The sequence below is a fragment of the Crotalus tigris genome, unplaced genomic scaffold (genome assembly GCF_016545835.1).
Source record: "Crotalus tigris isolate CLP2741 ecotype Arizona unplaced genomic scaffold, ASM1654583v1 scf7180000024362.2655971311:6658466, whole genome shotgun sequence".
Lineage (NCBI taxonomy): Eukaryota > Metazoa > Chordata > Lepidosauria > Squamata > Viperidae > Crotalus > Crotalus tigris.
In genome coordinates this window covers 2,504,242-2,518,542 of record NW_024100530.1, presented here as the reverse complement: position 1 = coordinate 2,518,542, position 14,301 = coordinate 2,504,242, and the positions used below count along the sequence as shown (strand labels likewise).

General features: G+C 44.5%; 1 protein-coding gene across 8 annotated transcripts in view; it reads right to left on the bottom strand.

Moving 5' to 3' along the window:
- Window positions 1–14,301, bottom strand: part of RIPOR1 (RHO family interacting cell polarization regulator 1) — a 91,166-nt gene that overhangs the window by 25,700 nt on the left and 51,165 nt on the right. For 7 of the 8 annotated variants that reach the window (XM_039327632.1, XM_039327631.1, XM_039327634.1 and 4 more), the window contains exons 2-3: window positions 2,788–2,914; window positions 486–638 (exon numbers count right to left, since the gene is read on the bottom strand). In XM_039327632.1, the coding sequence (XP_039183566.1) occupies window positions 486–638; window positions 2,788–2,891 (257 nt within the window). In that variant the 5' untranslated portion in view covers window positions 2,892–2,914. Of the gene's footprint in view, window positions 1–485; window positions 639–2,787; window positions 2,915–7,291; window positions 7,511–14,301 lie in introns of those variants that run through there. The other variant, XM_039327633.1, reaches the window with a different exon arrangement.

The window sequence follows — 14,301 nt, the reverse complement described above, 5'->3', positions numbered from 1 at the left end:
GGCAGCAAACATATCTAACTACTCCTTTCTCCTCCTATTTTCCTCACGACAACAACCCTGAGGTGAATTGGGCTGAGGGAGAGAGATTGGCCCAAGCTCACCCAGCTGGCTTTCATGTCTGAGGCAAGATTGGAACTCAGGGTCTCCTGGTTTCTAGATTGGTGTCTTAACCACTAGACCAGGGATCTTCAAACTTGGCCACTTTAAGACTTGTGGACTTCAACTCCCAGAATTCCCCAGCCAATTATGGCTGGCTGGAGAATTCTGGGAGTTGAAATCCACAAGTGGCCGAGTTTGGAGACCCCTGTACTAGGCCAAACTGGCTCTCGATATCTTGTGGATGACACTCCGTTTCACAGTTACTTCTCACAAGCCTCCTTAGATACCAAACCCGTGCCAGAAAGGCAACCTGGGATATTTTGAGTGAACAGGTGCCGGTGCGTGTCACACGCTGGGTGCCAGGTGACGCCAGCAGCGAGGCTTACCTTAGCCCTTTCTTCAATGCTTCGTACACTTCGTCAAATCGCTCTGGCTGGGGCACCTTCGGTGGAGGGGATTTGTGAGACATTGAAAACATTCTACTGACCCTGGAGCCAGACTTCCTGGAGACCGTGGGTGTACTGAACGCAGGGAAATTCCTACCAAAAGAATAATAAGGATGATAAAAGCCCCGGGCAAAAGAAGATATCGTGGAAGAGGCTGGCCAGCCGATATTTAATAATGCAGGATGGTATTCTGCCTAGTCTGGGTGGGAAAACAAGCAGTCCCTGTACATATCCATACCCCTGCAGTAATACCAAAAAGCCTTAAAAATATTTCAAGAAAAATGTATCCGTAAAGACATTTTTCCAGCCTTCTCTTTGCTAAGTCGACTGCGCAATCTAGGACAGGGTTTGTTTCCCCCCCCCCAAACTGCGTTCTGTGAAAAGTGGGTGAATTTGATTGGGTTTCTGACCAGACTAAAAGAAAGAGGGGGGAAAAAAAGTTCCCCCAAATGCAGCAAATGGGCTTCCATGGAAAGTTTTCTAGGGAAAAGCAATCACATTCCTCTTATTGAATCTGGTGAAATTCAGCTTTTAATTTTTGGACATTAGAGACGTTAAACTGACATGTCTTCTGTTGTTGTTGTTGTTGTTGTTCCCTTTAATGAACATTCTGGAATGCTCATTGGGGCATCTGCTTTTGCGAAATCCAACGAATTTTAATGTATACATTTGCATAAAGACACTTCCACGAGTAGGAAAGCTTTTTCCGGTTAGTTTTTCTATCACTAAAGTTTTGCCTCTTGATCATGGGTTCAGGGATATATTTATTTTTTCAGCTCATAGGCCTTGAAGGTCTGAACAGGTTTGAAAACCCATCATCTAGGAGATTGCATGAACCAGAAAAGTGGCTTTGAGCCCTTCCAAAATCTATTAGTGATACACAAAAAAATGTTCATCACTGTGAGGAAAGCCAGCCATGTGGTGTGAGGCAAGGAGAAGCGACTCAGAATGTAAGGACTACCAACAGATCTTCATCCCACACTAGGCTTTGAAAGCTGGAGACAAATCGGCCAATTCTTTCCTCCTCAAACTAAGAGAAGAAATTTAGGTATGAGTGGTTCCCACTTTTATTTAAAAAGAAAGCCACCCATTTCAAAGCTGCCCCAATCAAATCAGTCTCATTCACCCATAGTTTGCCTTTGGGCCAGGATTTACTTCTCATCCTAACCTTCCTTCCACAGTAATTATACGGGAAGAATCTTCTGTGCCCCTTCAAGCTTCTGAGCCAAGACAAAAAGGATTAAAAGATAATAGACAACTGCAAGGCATCGTAGAGCTGACCTGGATTCCTAAGATGACACTCTCCAGAGGCCTTCAACACCCAGGTCTTTCATTGGCCATGGGAATTTCATTATTCTCTTCTCAGTCCAAACTAAAATCTGGTTTCTTCCACCAGTCACCCATACACCAACTCATGCTAAGCCTGTTTACCAGCCATACTAATTTAAACTGGCATGGCTATCGAGGATCATTATTTCCAGGTGCTGCAATCAAGCTAATCTCATTTGGCAAAAGTTAGCCCCAGCCTAAAAGCTTTGCTCTGTATGCGTGTTTGCATTTGGACTAGGAAGGGTTTTTTCCATTACATAATTTTATATCATTCAGCACTCTTTCCCGTACTAAGCTTAAAACAAAGGAAACATGGAAAATCTGACTACAGGAAAAGAGGATGGCCTGCTGTTTATGTAATTTTTTAATCATAAGCGGCCAATCATTACTTAACTGAATAGCTAACTATTCAAGGCCCACTTTTTATCTCAGTCCAAAGATGGGGTGCTTTAAATGGAATCTTTTTCACCCTTCAAGTTTTGCTCTTGTATAAATGCTCAGATTGTGTTAAATTACAGGACTTTGCGGGGGGGGGGGGGAGCTCACCTGCTCAGAGGAATAAAGAAAGGTGTAGCTGGAGAAAAAAATAAAGATTTGGAGAAACAGAGCAAGAGAGGGAGATAATGGGCAAGTTTAAAATAATTTGCTTTCTAGGGAAGAGAAATGTTGCAATTGCTATGGGGACTTTTCACTGGGCGCCTGTAAAATGTTCTAAAAGTAGGGTTGAAGAGAACAAACAGACCTTTACAAAACCAAACAGGCTGTCCTCTCATCCATCTGCATTTGTTTTGTCCCAAATATATGATGTTTACCCCAGGACTCCCTCAGTGCAATTCGCCAGCAAGAACCATGCAGGAAATCAGAGGCTTCTCTGATTATCTCCGTTGCTCGGAGACATTTTTGCTAAGCCTACCTGAAAGATTTGTCCTGGGAAGAGTTGACCCCTGCAAACGACTGGCTCCTATTGATCCTGACCACCAGACTGCGCCGCTGGGGTCGTACAGAGAGGGACATCATGGAACTCCACCGGGAGGGACTCCCTACAAAACAAACCAGGAACATTGAGCTGAGCTTCCAAATCGGTTACAAAATTCTCCAGCTTTTCCACTCGTGCGAGTTTATGTTAATCTTTTATGGCTAACTGAAACTGCCCGAAACGAACTACAGGTAATTCTCAACTTACAACTGTTCATTCAGCGACTGTTCAAAGTTACAGCAGGGCTGGGGAAAAAAAGCAACTTACAATTGGTCCTCACACTTATGACTGTTGCAACATCCTCACCGTCGTAAGATTTGGGTATTTGGCAACTGGCACGTATTTATGACCGTCACAGCATCCTCACGTCATGTGATCAACGTTTGGGACCTTCTCAATTAGTTTCTGACAAGCCAAGTCAATGGGGGAAGGCAGATTCGTTTAAGGACTGCGTGATCCACTTAATAGCAACAGTGGTTCATTTAACAACCATGATTAAAAAAAAGGCAGAAAATTGAGCGTGGCTTACTTAACAACTGCCTTGCTTAGCAATGGAGATTCTGGTCCGAGTTGAGATCATACGCTGAAGAGTAAATGTATATTATGCTATGTTCACTGTCCAGAATTAGATTGGGAACCATATATAAAGGTAGTCCTCAACTTACTAGCACAACTGAACCCAAAATTTCTGTTGTTAAGTGAGACATTTGTTAAGTGAGTTTTGTCCCATTTTACGACCTTTGCCATGGATGTTAAGTGAATCACTGCAGAGGATAAGTTAGCAACCCAGTTAAGTGAATCTGGTTTCCCCATTGACTTTGCAATGGGGTCGCAAAAGAGGATCCCATCCGTGACTTTGGGACACAGCAACGGTCCTAAGTATGAACCAGTTGCCAAGCATCTGAATTTCGATCACATGGATGCTACAACGGTCATCACTGTGGAAAACGGTCAAAAGTCACATTTTTCAGTGTCATTGTAACATTGAGCATAAATGAACCGCTGTAATTTGAGGAGTACCTATACATGCACTGTCCTTTATGGCTTACAGACAAAGGCATCCTTTCCAATCTCCACACTCATCATCAAGAGTTGCTGCCTAACCCAGGGGTAGGCCACCTTGGCTCTTTTATGACGGGTGGACTTCAACTCCCAGAACTCCTGAGCCAGCCATGCTGAGGGGGAAGGGAGAGGTTTCCAAGCTGAGCCAGGCTGGCTCAGGAATTCTGGGGGTGGAAGTCCGCGAGTCATAAAAGAGCCAAGTTTGAAGACCCCTGGTTTAAATATTTTTCCTCACAGTCACATGATCAAAATTCAGGCATGTGGGCAGGGGTAGGCCACCTTGGCTCTTTTATGACTGGTGGACTTCAACTCCCAGAATTCCTGAGCCAGCCATGCTGAGGGGAAAGGGAGAGGTTTCCAAGCTGAGCCATGCCGGCTCAGGAATTCTGGGAGTGGAAGTCCACGAGTCATAAAAGAGCCAAGTTTGAAGACCCCTAGTTTAAATATTTAAATATTTTTCCTCACAGTCACGTAATCAAAATTCAGGCATTTGGGCAGGGGTAGGCAACCTTGGCTCTTTTACGACTGGTGGACTTCAACTCCCAGAATTCCCGAGTCAGCCACGCTGAGGGGAAAGGGAGAGGTTTCCAAGCTGAGCCATGCTGGCTGAGGAATTCTGGGAAGTCCACAAGTCATGAAGGGGCCATAGATCCCCCATGCTGGCTCAGGAATTCTGGGAGTTGAAGTCCACAAGTCATGAAGGGATCAAAGTTTCCCCCATGCTGGCTCAGGAATTCTGGGAGTTGAAGTCCACAAGTCACGAAGAGGCCATAATTCCCCCATGCTGGCTCAGGAATTCTGGGAGTTGAAGTCCACGAGTCATAAACGAGCCAAGGTTGCCTACTCACAGACCAGCGAGAGAATTCAATCCCTCCCTGGAAGAGGAGAGCAACAGGCACGAAGCTATCATCAACTAAGCAGGATTCTGGAGAAAACACCCCAACTGGCTCTGCAAACATATCCTCAGACACCTCATGCTGTCTGGCAAATTTAGACCCAACAGGGATGAAAATGAGTCAGTAACAAGGACGGGGCCAAAAGCACTCTATTATTTTCCCATCAATATTTACAATCACCAGTTCTCAGCTGGGAGAGTTCCGCCTCTTCCTGAATTATCTGCTGGGTGGGGCTGAGCTTGCCAAGATGCAAAGACAAGGAACAGGGGAACAAAAATAAGATCCAACACTCCATCAACTGGCTTTCAGGGAGTCCTCGATTTACAGCCATTTCCATTGCTAAGTGGGTTGTGCCCAATTTTACGACCTTTTTTTTTGCTCATGGTTGTTAAAACGAATCACGGCAGTTGTTAAGGGAATCATGCGGTCACTAAGCGAATCTGGCTCCCCCCCCCACTGACTGCTTGTGGGAAGCCAGCTGGGAAGGTCGCAAATGGTGATCACATGACCGCGGGAGTGTGAAACCGTCATAAATACACGCCAGTTGCCAAGTGCCTGAATTTTGATCACATGGCCCTGGGAATGTTGTGGCAGGTGTAACTGCGAGGACGAGTCGTAAGGCACTTTTTCAAGGGCTATTGTAACTTCAAATTGTCACTACACAAATGGTTGCAAGTCAAATATTTCCTTTATTTGATACCCAGATTCCCTTATTTCAACGTTTGGTCATACTCTAATAAGCAAAGGTATGCAATTCTTCACTTCTAAGCACGGCACATCCTTTCGGCTTCTATTTTAGTTTCTAAAATAGAAAACTACCCAAAGTAGTTAAAAAGGCTTTGGGGATTCTGTGTCCACTGGTATTGCAGGTTCGCAAAAAACTACAACACACGTTCAGTTCTGGACAAGGCAGTTCACGTGGGAACACCTTCGCCCAATGGCAGGAACTGAACGGCAAAATAAAAGAGAGCATCACATCACGCCATATTAGTTTCAGCCGTAATGATGATTGATGAGGTGTGTTTTAGGAACTGACTAAAGTTCACCGATGACATAACAGGAAGTAATATTGCTACAGTTTCCTATCAAGCATAACCTGTAAATCTAGTCTAATTATAGACAGAGGGATTTATTTTATGCATTTCCTACATGTATCCATCGAGATGTTTGTTTACACTGTATTTGTTGCAACTCAGTACTGGTGCTTTCCTTATCAATTATTTTACTAAACAGTCAATCGTTCAAGTGTCTCTATTGCATATTTTTGTTTTGCTTCTGTCCAGAATATTCTTTCATTGTTTTCTACTGATTTTCCTTTCCTGACCAGTTATTTGTTTTGATTCTGCTGGTTCTTAGCCAGAGATCGAGACAGAAACAGTTTACTCGTAGGTCTACATCCTTATTGGGCACTTTGTGAGATGACATAAAAAGAGGAGGTGTTCTGCAAAGGGCAAATCACAAAGTATTTCCTTTTCCAAAGTTAGAAAGAAGGCAAACAAGATCAAAAAGTCCCTTAATTTAGGAAAGATCATTTGGAAAGGGAAAATGAAAGTCAACATGTCTTCCAGTCCACAGTGGGGATTGAGAAGGAGGTAATGCTCTAAAAACAAGTGTTTTTATAGTATCAAGCAATCAAAACCAAGTGGCCTCCTCACAAGATGGATTACATGAAATTATTCTAAATCTAACTCTTTTTTTAAAAAAAATTCTGACTGATGGAAGGAGGAAAAAAAACAGGTAATGGAGCAAATGGTGCATTACCAACACCAAAGTCAATTTACTTCTGGCCAAGAGCTTTGACATCTGAATAACAACTGCCTGGCTACAGCCTGACATAGCCTACCATACAGAAAAACTGCCTTCTACCTACTTATTCCCACTGCCCCATAGATTTGGGTGTCATCCAGACCAAGTTAACCAGCACTCAGCCAATACATCTTTTCAACAAATAGCTCCGTCATGCCAATCTAGCAGAGAGTCAAGATGCTATCCCCTCTCCACCCACAGAAGGCAAGCCACTACAGAATTTGTGAGCCAACACTACCTTATTCTTGGTTAATGAGAGCTGTAACCAAGAATGAAGCAGTGTTGGGTCACAAGTGCAATAGTGGCCTAATTAAACAATTAAGAAGGAGTAATAGCAATCCCAAGCAACAAATGGCTTTCTACCGGGCCCTTTAATTAGATCACTCAACAAATTGTGCCTTGATTTTTCAACCTCTTCCTCTTCATCCCTAACTCCTCCGATTTTTCTACTAATTCCAGAGGCTACAGGTTAGTTAGAATAAAAGAATTACAAAGTCCACCTAATTCTATCCTCTGGTCTGCTCTGGCTGGTAGGAGCTCGTCTTGCGCTAAAGGCAGAGTAGACAGCAAACACAAGAACCAGCTTCCTTACACACACACACAGTCTCCATGGGCAAAGCAGAATCACCCAGTCTGTGAAAGTACAAGGAAGTAACTGTAAAATTCCAAAGACCTACCTGGACGTTGAAAATACCGGTAAGATCCTTGGAGCCCCTAGAATGCAGAACCTCAATCTCAAGCAGGTGAGGGTCTAAGTTTTACTGTGGCCTTCAAATTCGGTGGGGAAAGACACTTTCCCATTTCTGAACATACACTATGCATACCGTTTGGCAAGTAGGAGGCCTTCTGGTCTCTTCCATCCAGGGCTGGGCTCCACTCGTACATTCCTAGCATTTCAAAGATAATCAGCAACTGGTACTGTCAACAGCAGAGGTGTGGAAGGCCAGGACGTCCTCCTCACGGGCTGACTAAGAGGCAGGTGAGTAAAGCACCCAGCACTGTAGTTTACTACACTAAGAATAAGTTAGGAATGGATTCCTTTGGACCACTAGGATCTCTACCTATTTGTTTTTTTAAAGTTCAGAAAATGCTAGCTACCAACCCACTTGTACCAGGATACCTTGGCAACAGCAGCTCATACCTTGACCATCACCCCTTTAGAGCAGGGGTCTCCAACCCTTGGGCCACAAACCGCTACCAGTCCATGGCCTGTTAGGAACTGGATTAACAGCTGGAGGCGAGCTGCAGGCAAGCGAGCCAAGTTTCATATGTACAGGTAGTCCTCGAATTACAACAGTTCACTGCAATGTCCTAGGGCAGTGGTGGCGAACCTATGGCACGGGTGCCAGAGGCGGCACTCAGAGCCCTCTCTGTGGGCACGCGCGCCGTTGCCCCAGCAGAGTTCGCCAGAATTGCGAGCACGTGGCGTTTGGAAGCGACAGGGCAGGAAGTGAGCAAGCAAGCAGCATTGGCCCCCCGGGGATGCCCCAGAGATGGTGAGGGACTGGCCACACTCAACCAGTCTGCCATGACCACTGCAGCTATGCCCACCCATCCCATCTGAGGGCACCATAATGCTGATGCAGCCCTAGCACTTTGCGATACATAAGTGGGTTTTGGGTTGCAGTTTGGGCACTCTAAAAGGTTCGCCATCACTGTCCTAGGGTCCTTTGATCACCTTTTGCAATCTTCTGACAAGCAAAGTCAACAAGAAAGCCAGGTTCACTTAACAACTGCAATGATTCACTTGACAAGCATGGCAAGAGAGATTGTAAAATAAGACAAAACTCAAAAACTGTCTCGCTTAGAAACAGATATTTTGGCCTCAATTATGTCGTGAGCCGAGGACTACCTGTATCCTCGTATTTTCCCCATTTGGGCTGTTAGCAGAGCCAAGGTTCTGAATTCCCACGGCTTCTCTCTTACCACCGAAGGTGACACATAGATTTTTATCTGCTGAAAAAGGTTCCACTCTTTCTGACACATTGCGGCTTCAATTTGTGTTGGATCAGGCTTCAAAGCCTTGTTTAATTAAAGCCATGCAAACTCTAAAGCCTGCTCAAGCTAAAAACACACACGCGTGCACACACATGGCAGACACACCAAAGATGTTTCAAAAGATGTGCAGCAAACGTTCAGAAAGCGTAAGAGGCACCACATCTTCAGATGAATGCAGTCAAACCAGCAAAAGCTATCTATGTCTGCTGACACTCAATCAGCCCATCAATTAATTGCTACTCCAGGCTGGGCTGGGGAAAAAAAAAAACACCCAAGCAATTTGGGGATGGAACTGAAAACACAGTTTTTAAAAACCCACATCTTTGGTTTCAAGACTTGCTGTCTCTTTCTTTTAAAAAAAAAAAAAAAAGGAAAGGAAAGGAAAAAGAAACATGTTTGTTGTATTTAACATTGCATAATCACCACAAACATTTAACTGAATACAATTAAAGTGTATTTTGAACTGGACAAGAACACTGAGGCTAAGCCACAGTGGAGTTTCTTAAAATTTTCACCGAACATCTTACAATTTTTCATGGTTTGTAAATAGCGGTTTACTGTGCGGTGTTTACAATGTTTACTATGGGTTACTGTGCGATGTGAACCCAGACAACTACAAAGAAAACTATGGTTTAGTACAAAAAGTGGATCTATCTGTACATTTTAGCTGTAACTATCAGACTGCCTAAGGAATAATTTGTCTAGAGATTTATAGGGGCAATTATGAAGGAGAAAGGGTTTTAGAGACCAACGTGAGCTGCAAGAAACAGTCAAGGCAAGCAAGGAAACCAAGAAAAAAAATCCTAGATATTCCTACTAGCTTTTTAGCAATGGAATATGAGTTTGGGCAACAAAAGACATCCAGCACTTTTCTAAAATGAACCCACCTATGAGAAACCCACCAAAATACGACCCTATCTTCAATTGAAGGTGGCACAGTCTGTCTCAGGACTACTGTATAATATCCTTTCACCCTGAGGATTAACTCAGGGCTTCGAAGCATCCTAAATAAACCTCAGAGGGCAATAAGGAAAACTTCCCAATGGCTGATACTCTCTTCACAGAAGGAAGAGGAAAGCTGATTAGGTGGGATTTATGCTAATTTAGCCTGCTTCTTTGCTCAGTTCCAAGTTTAGCTGCTTGAATAGATCCTCAAAGGCAATCGTTTGGAAAACCTGGTGCAGTTTTTATTAAGTCCAATGAGTCACAAATCCTGATTTAATCAAAAGACTGGCATGAATCACCTAGGGATTTTTTTTAAAGCGGTAGTGGGGGATGGCGAAGAATGTGGGGATGGGGGGGGCCAGATGACCAAAACTTTCTACGAGAGAAGAACAGGTTAAAGAAATTCTTGACAAATGGAAGAGCATGTCCTGAGCTGTCTTTCCATCCACACCCAGGGGCTTCCCTTATGGGTCCTCTGGGCGTTTGTACTCAGGCTATTGAAAGTACGAAGTTACTTACAAACGTGAGCCAACATGCCTATCTTTTATGGTCATCAAGAAGGAGAAATGGGAAGCTAGAAATAAAGTATCACTTAAGAGGGGATGATCAACATGATGACCATCTCAGTTTATCTCGAAGCATCTTCGGGGAAGCCTATTATCTTATTCTATAGATTTACAGTATCAGTAAATTAAAATAACATTTTGCAAAGCACCGGCTCAAGCATCATCTTTATTAACATAACCTTTGAGCTCTATATAAGCCATTCTTTAAAAAAAAAACGAACAAAAGTGGTGGTTGCTTTAAATGGGTGCATGCCAACACTCCAAGAAACAACAAAATAAGCTGGGGAGAGACCCACACACAAATGGCTAGATTGATAAGACTCTACAGAAGCTGGTCATTAGAGTTACATGGACTATTTAGTACCGGCAAATAACAAGTTATCTACACAAACTTTCCCATGAAGATTCTGGAGTACAAGCTGAGTTCCTAGACTAGAGCAAGAGAAAATTATTGTAGTCGGCTGGAGATAAATCTCGAAAGCTGGTCTTACAGGATCAGAGGGGGTGACAGGGATTAACTTTGCTAGTTAAATAGTTGGGAGTTTTCTTTTTACTTGCCACATGCCAATCTTGTTTTCTCTTCAAGCAAATGACTTGCCTTCATTTTTGCAGAGTGTTTCCGTTTTAAGGTCAAGGTTGTCTTTTGAAGGAGCAATGGGCTAGAATGGCCTAGCTTTCTTCCTCGAGAACAAACATCTGGAGAAGGCGAGTAGGGGATGATGTGCTCTGAAATGAACTGCTGGCACGGTGGCTTCGAAAAAGAAGACGCTGTCATGCACAACATCACAGTGCACTTTGTCCCCAGGCCTCTTTTACCTTAGGAAAGGCATTCAACACCTTAACACATTCTCTGCATGCACCGTAACACATTCTCTGAACTTGCTGTCAGTCGCGGGTTCAAACCTTCTTTGCTTTCAATATTTTTAAAGGTAGGAATAATAGTGATTGTCCAGCAGTCTAGCTAGCCTAATGGTATACCATGGCAGGACTCAACACTGTACATACATGACAGAGAAGAGGAATTTTTTTTTTCGCTTGAGTTGCCCACTTGCCTGCTTTTGGGGTCTACATTCCAGGGCTACATCAGAAACAAGAACTCCAAAAGCTAGCAGACTTGCAGTGGACCTAGCAGAATCAATCAATTGACCAAAGTGGTGGTCACAGCCCTGAGATCAGAAGGCATATAGGAAGAACTGCAATGTCTGGCGTGAATAACATCTGGAAGAATGAAGACATCAGCCTCACAACTGAATGCAATTAGTTAACACAACAATTTCTTTTCCCAATTGCTATTTATAGTTATAAAACCTGGACTCTGGAAAAGGCTGATAGGAGAAGGGTGGATGCCTTTGAACTGTGGTGCTGGAGGCGATAATTACACACCCCATGGATTGCAAAAATAACAAAGGAAGAAGTCCTAGAGACCTAACTTCACCAAAAAGATCACTTGAAGCCAAGATTGCCAAAAAGAAGCAGTCATACTTTGGTCATGCAGTGCATGCTGACTCATCCGATCGCCAATTGTGCTGGGCGTGATCAGCGGAAAAAGGAGAAGGGGGCCACCCTAGTACCCGCTGGCTGGACACTATAAAAAATGACCGTGGGATGACCATGGAGGATCTGAAGAAGCAGTGTGAGACAAGAGAGGCACGGAGAGTGCTGATCCGCCGAGTAGCTGAGGGTCGGACACGACTGAATGGCTGACAACGACGATGGACCTAGCACAGGGGTAGGCAACCTTGGCTCTTTTATGACTCATGGACTTCAGCTCCCAGAATTCCTGAGCCAGCCATGCTGAGGGGAAAGGGAGAGGTTTCCATGCTGAGCCATGCCGGCTCAGGAATTCTGGGAGTTGAAGTCCACGAGTCATAAAAGAGCCAAGGTTGCCTACCCCTGACCTAGCAGAAAGAAAACAGGATCTGAAGAACGACAATGCTTCTTATTCTCCTTGAGTGGTCCTGGGCTCTCATTTCAGCCCCTCCCTTGCCTGGTTCCGGGCTTCCACTGAAATTGATACAAATGTGAATTGTGGGTTCCTGCCACCGGGTCAATTAAGCCAGTGGGAGTGATAAGATCACAAACTTTGGAGGTGTGTGAATGAAACAAAGGGACTGGGCTGGGAGGAAAGGCCGGTCTCCTTTCCAGCCCAGTGTAGATGAGGTTTTGTTTTTTAAACAAGGCCTCTCTCTTCCTCCTGTCTGGCTAAGTCCTCGCAAGCAAGCCAAACAATGGGAGGAAGTGGGGCGTCAACAGGAGGCCGGCAGAGCAAAGGCGCCTGAGATGTGTGTTCTTCCTGCCGCACCAAGCTTAAGTTACACCACCTTCTTCCGGATCTGCTGGTTTGCTGAAACTCTTCTTTAAGGAGTCTTCTTCCTCCAGGCACTTCACAGTCCTAAGGTCAACAACAATTTGGAGCGGTAGAAAGCTGAACTGCTGTCCCTGTTCAGTTGTGGAATCCCTGCTTTGCTCTGTTGCTCTGTTTCCTCGCTGTCCATAAAATAAACTTCTCCAGCAGCATAGAGCAGCACCCTGTGAAGGACTTCTCTGCACAACAGCCGGTACTTTGAAGGATCTGCATCACACCGTCACTGAAGCAGGAGGCGTGAGCTTAAATGGACTCCAGAAGATGGTAGAGGACAGGGAAGGCCTGGAGGAACATTGTCCATGGGATCGCGATGGGTCGGACATGTCTTCGCAACTAACAACAACAATCACACCGTCCATTTCCCATGGCAAAGATTATCACTTATCATGTGTAGGCAACTTACTGCCTTCCAGATAATACTGCAATTCCCCAGCAGTTCCCACCACCACTAACAACTTTTCCAATATGACCCATGGGGAGGAAGGCTGGACAGGCTGTTTAGCATTAACCAGAGAAGTACATGTACTCCCCCCAAGGATATAATTGTTAGAAAGCAAGCAAGGTCCATCGTTTTCCCTGCGCTGTAACGCAACTTCTCTGGATAATTCAGTTTTCTAACATTTTAGAAAAAAATGCCGCTGTGTCATTTCAGTCACGATTATAATTCTATCAGATGAGTCAATAATATGCAGAGAGAGGGGGGAGGGAAAGAGAGAGAGGGAGGGAGGGAGGGAGAGAGAGAGAGAGAGAGAGAGAGAGAGAGAGAGAGAGAGAGAGAGTGTAGTTATCAACACGTGTCAAACTGTACTTCCAACAACTCTGAACTGGCTGGCACCAACTGCATATTTTCAGCAAATTGGGAGGGTGGCGTGTTGTCATAAGGACTAGACACTTTTCTTCATTTCAAACCAAGGGCTTAGACCCTTTTTCCCAGGTTTGCATGGAATCCTAAAACTCCGAAATGTACAAGGGAAGTCATTTTGGATCGGGAGCAAAAAAAATGAGCCTCTCGGTGCCACACGTTCCTTTCTCAAGCTGTCATTCCTTTATTAAAAATAAGAGGATTACCATCAGAGCCAGAAGAGGCTTAAGGGTGGAGAGAGTTAACTCAAGAGATGCTAACTACAGGTAGTAAAACTCCAGGTCCAGAGGAAGCATACCACAATTACCAATTACTAAAGTGACTAACAAGTAAGTTCTGGAGCTAATAACAGCAGACATGTCAGTGGAAGGCATATACTGCAAAAGCGTGTCTCACTTATTTTGGCCATGTCTTCACTGGAGAAAGCAATTATGTTGGGAAGAGTTAGCGGTAAAAGGAAACCAGGCCGCTAAAGAACAGGGTGGCTGGACACCTTCAAAGCTGAGACCAGGCAGAGCACAGAACAACTCAAAGAAGCAGTGCAAGATCGGAAGAAACCTGTCTCATAGAATCGTCAAGGCACAACTGAATGGGTAACAACATCATCATCACAACACCAATAGGCGGAGAGACATCTGGACCAGGGTGGGTTCAAAGGACCGGGCGTCTGATAATGCAGACACAGCTGTTACCCAGGAAAGAGACCCAAGTTCACATTAAGAGAGGCCGGCTTGCTCCCTTATAGTAACAGAATGGAGACTGTGCCCCATTCCTGCCAGCAAGGCTGAGTCCTCCTTGCCAAGAGGCCTCTCCATCTGTCATGACTTCGGCCAGCATTTATTATTGGTAACTAGCAATTTAAAATGGGACGGGGAGAGGCCTCTTGGGAGGGCAGGAGAGAGAAAATAGGAAAGGAAAGCTTCAAAGCAATCGACTCATAAGCATGCACTG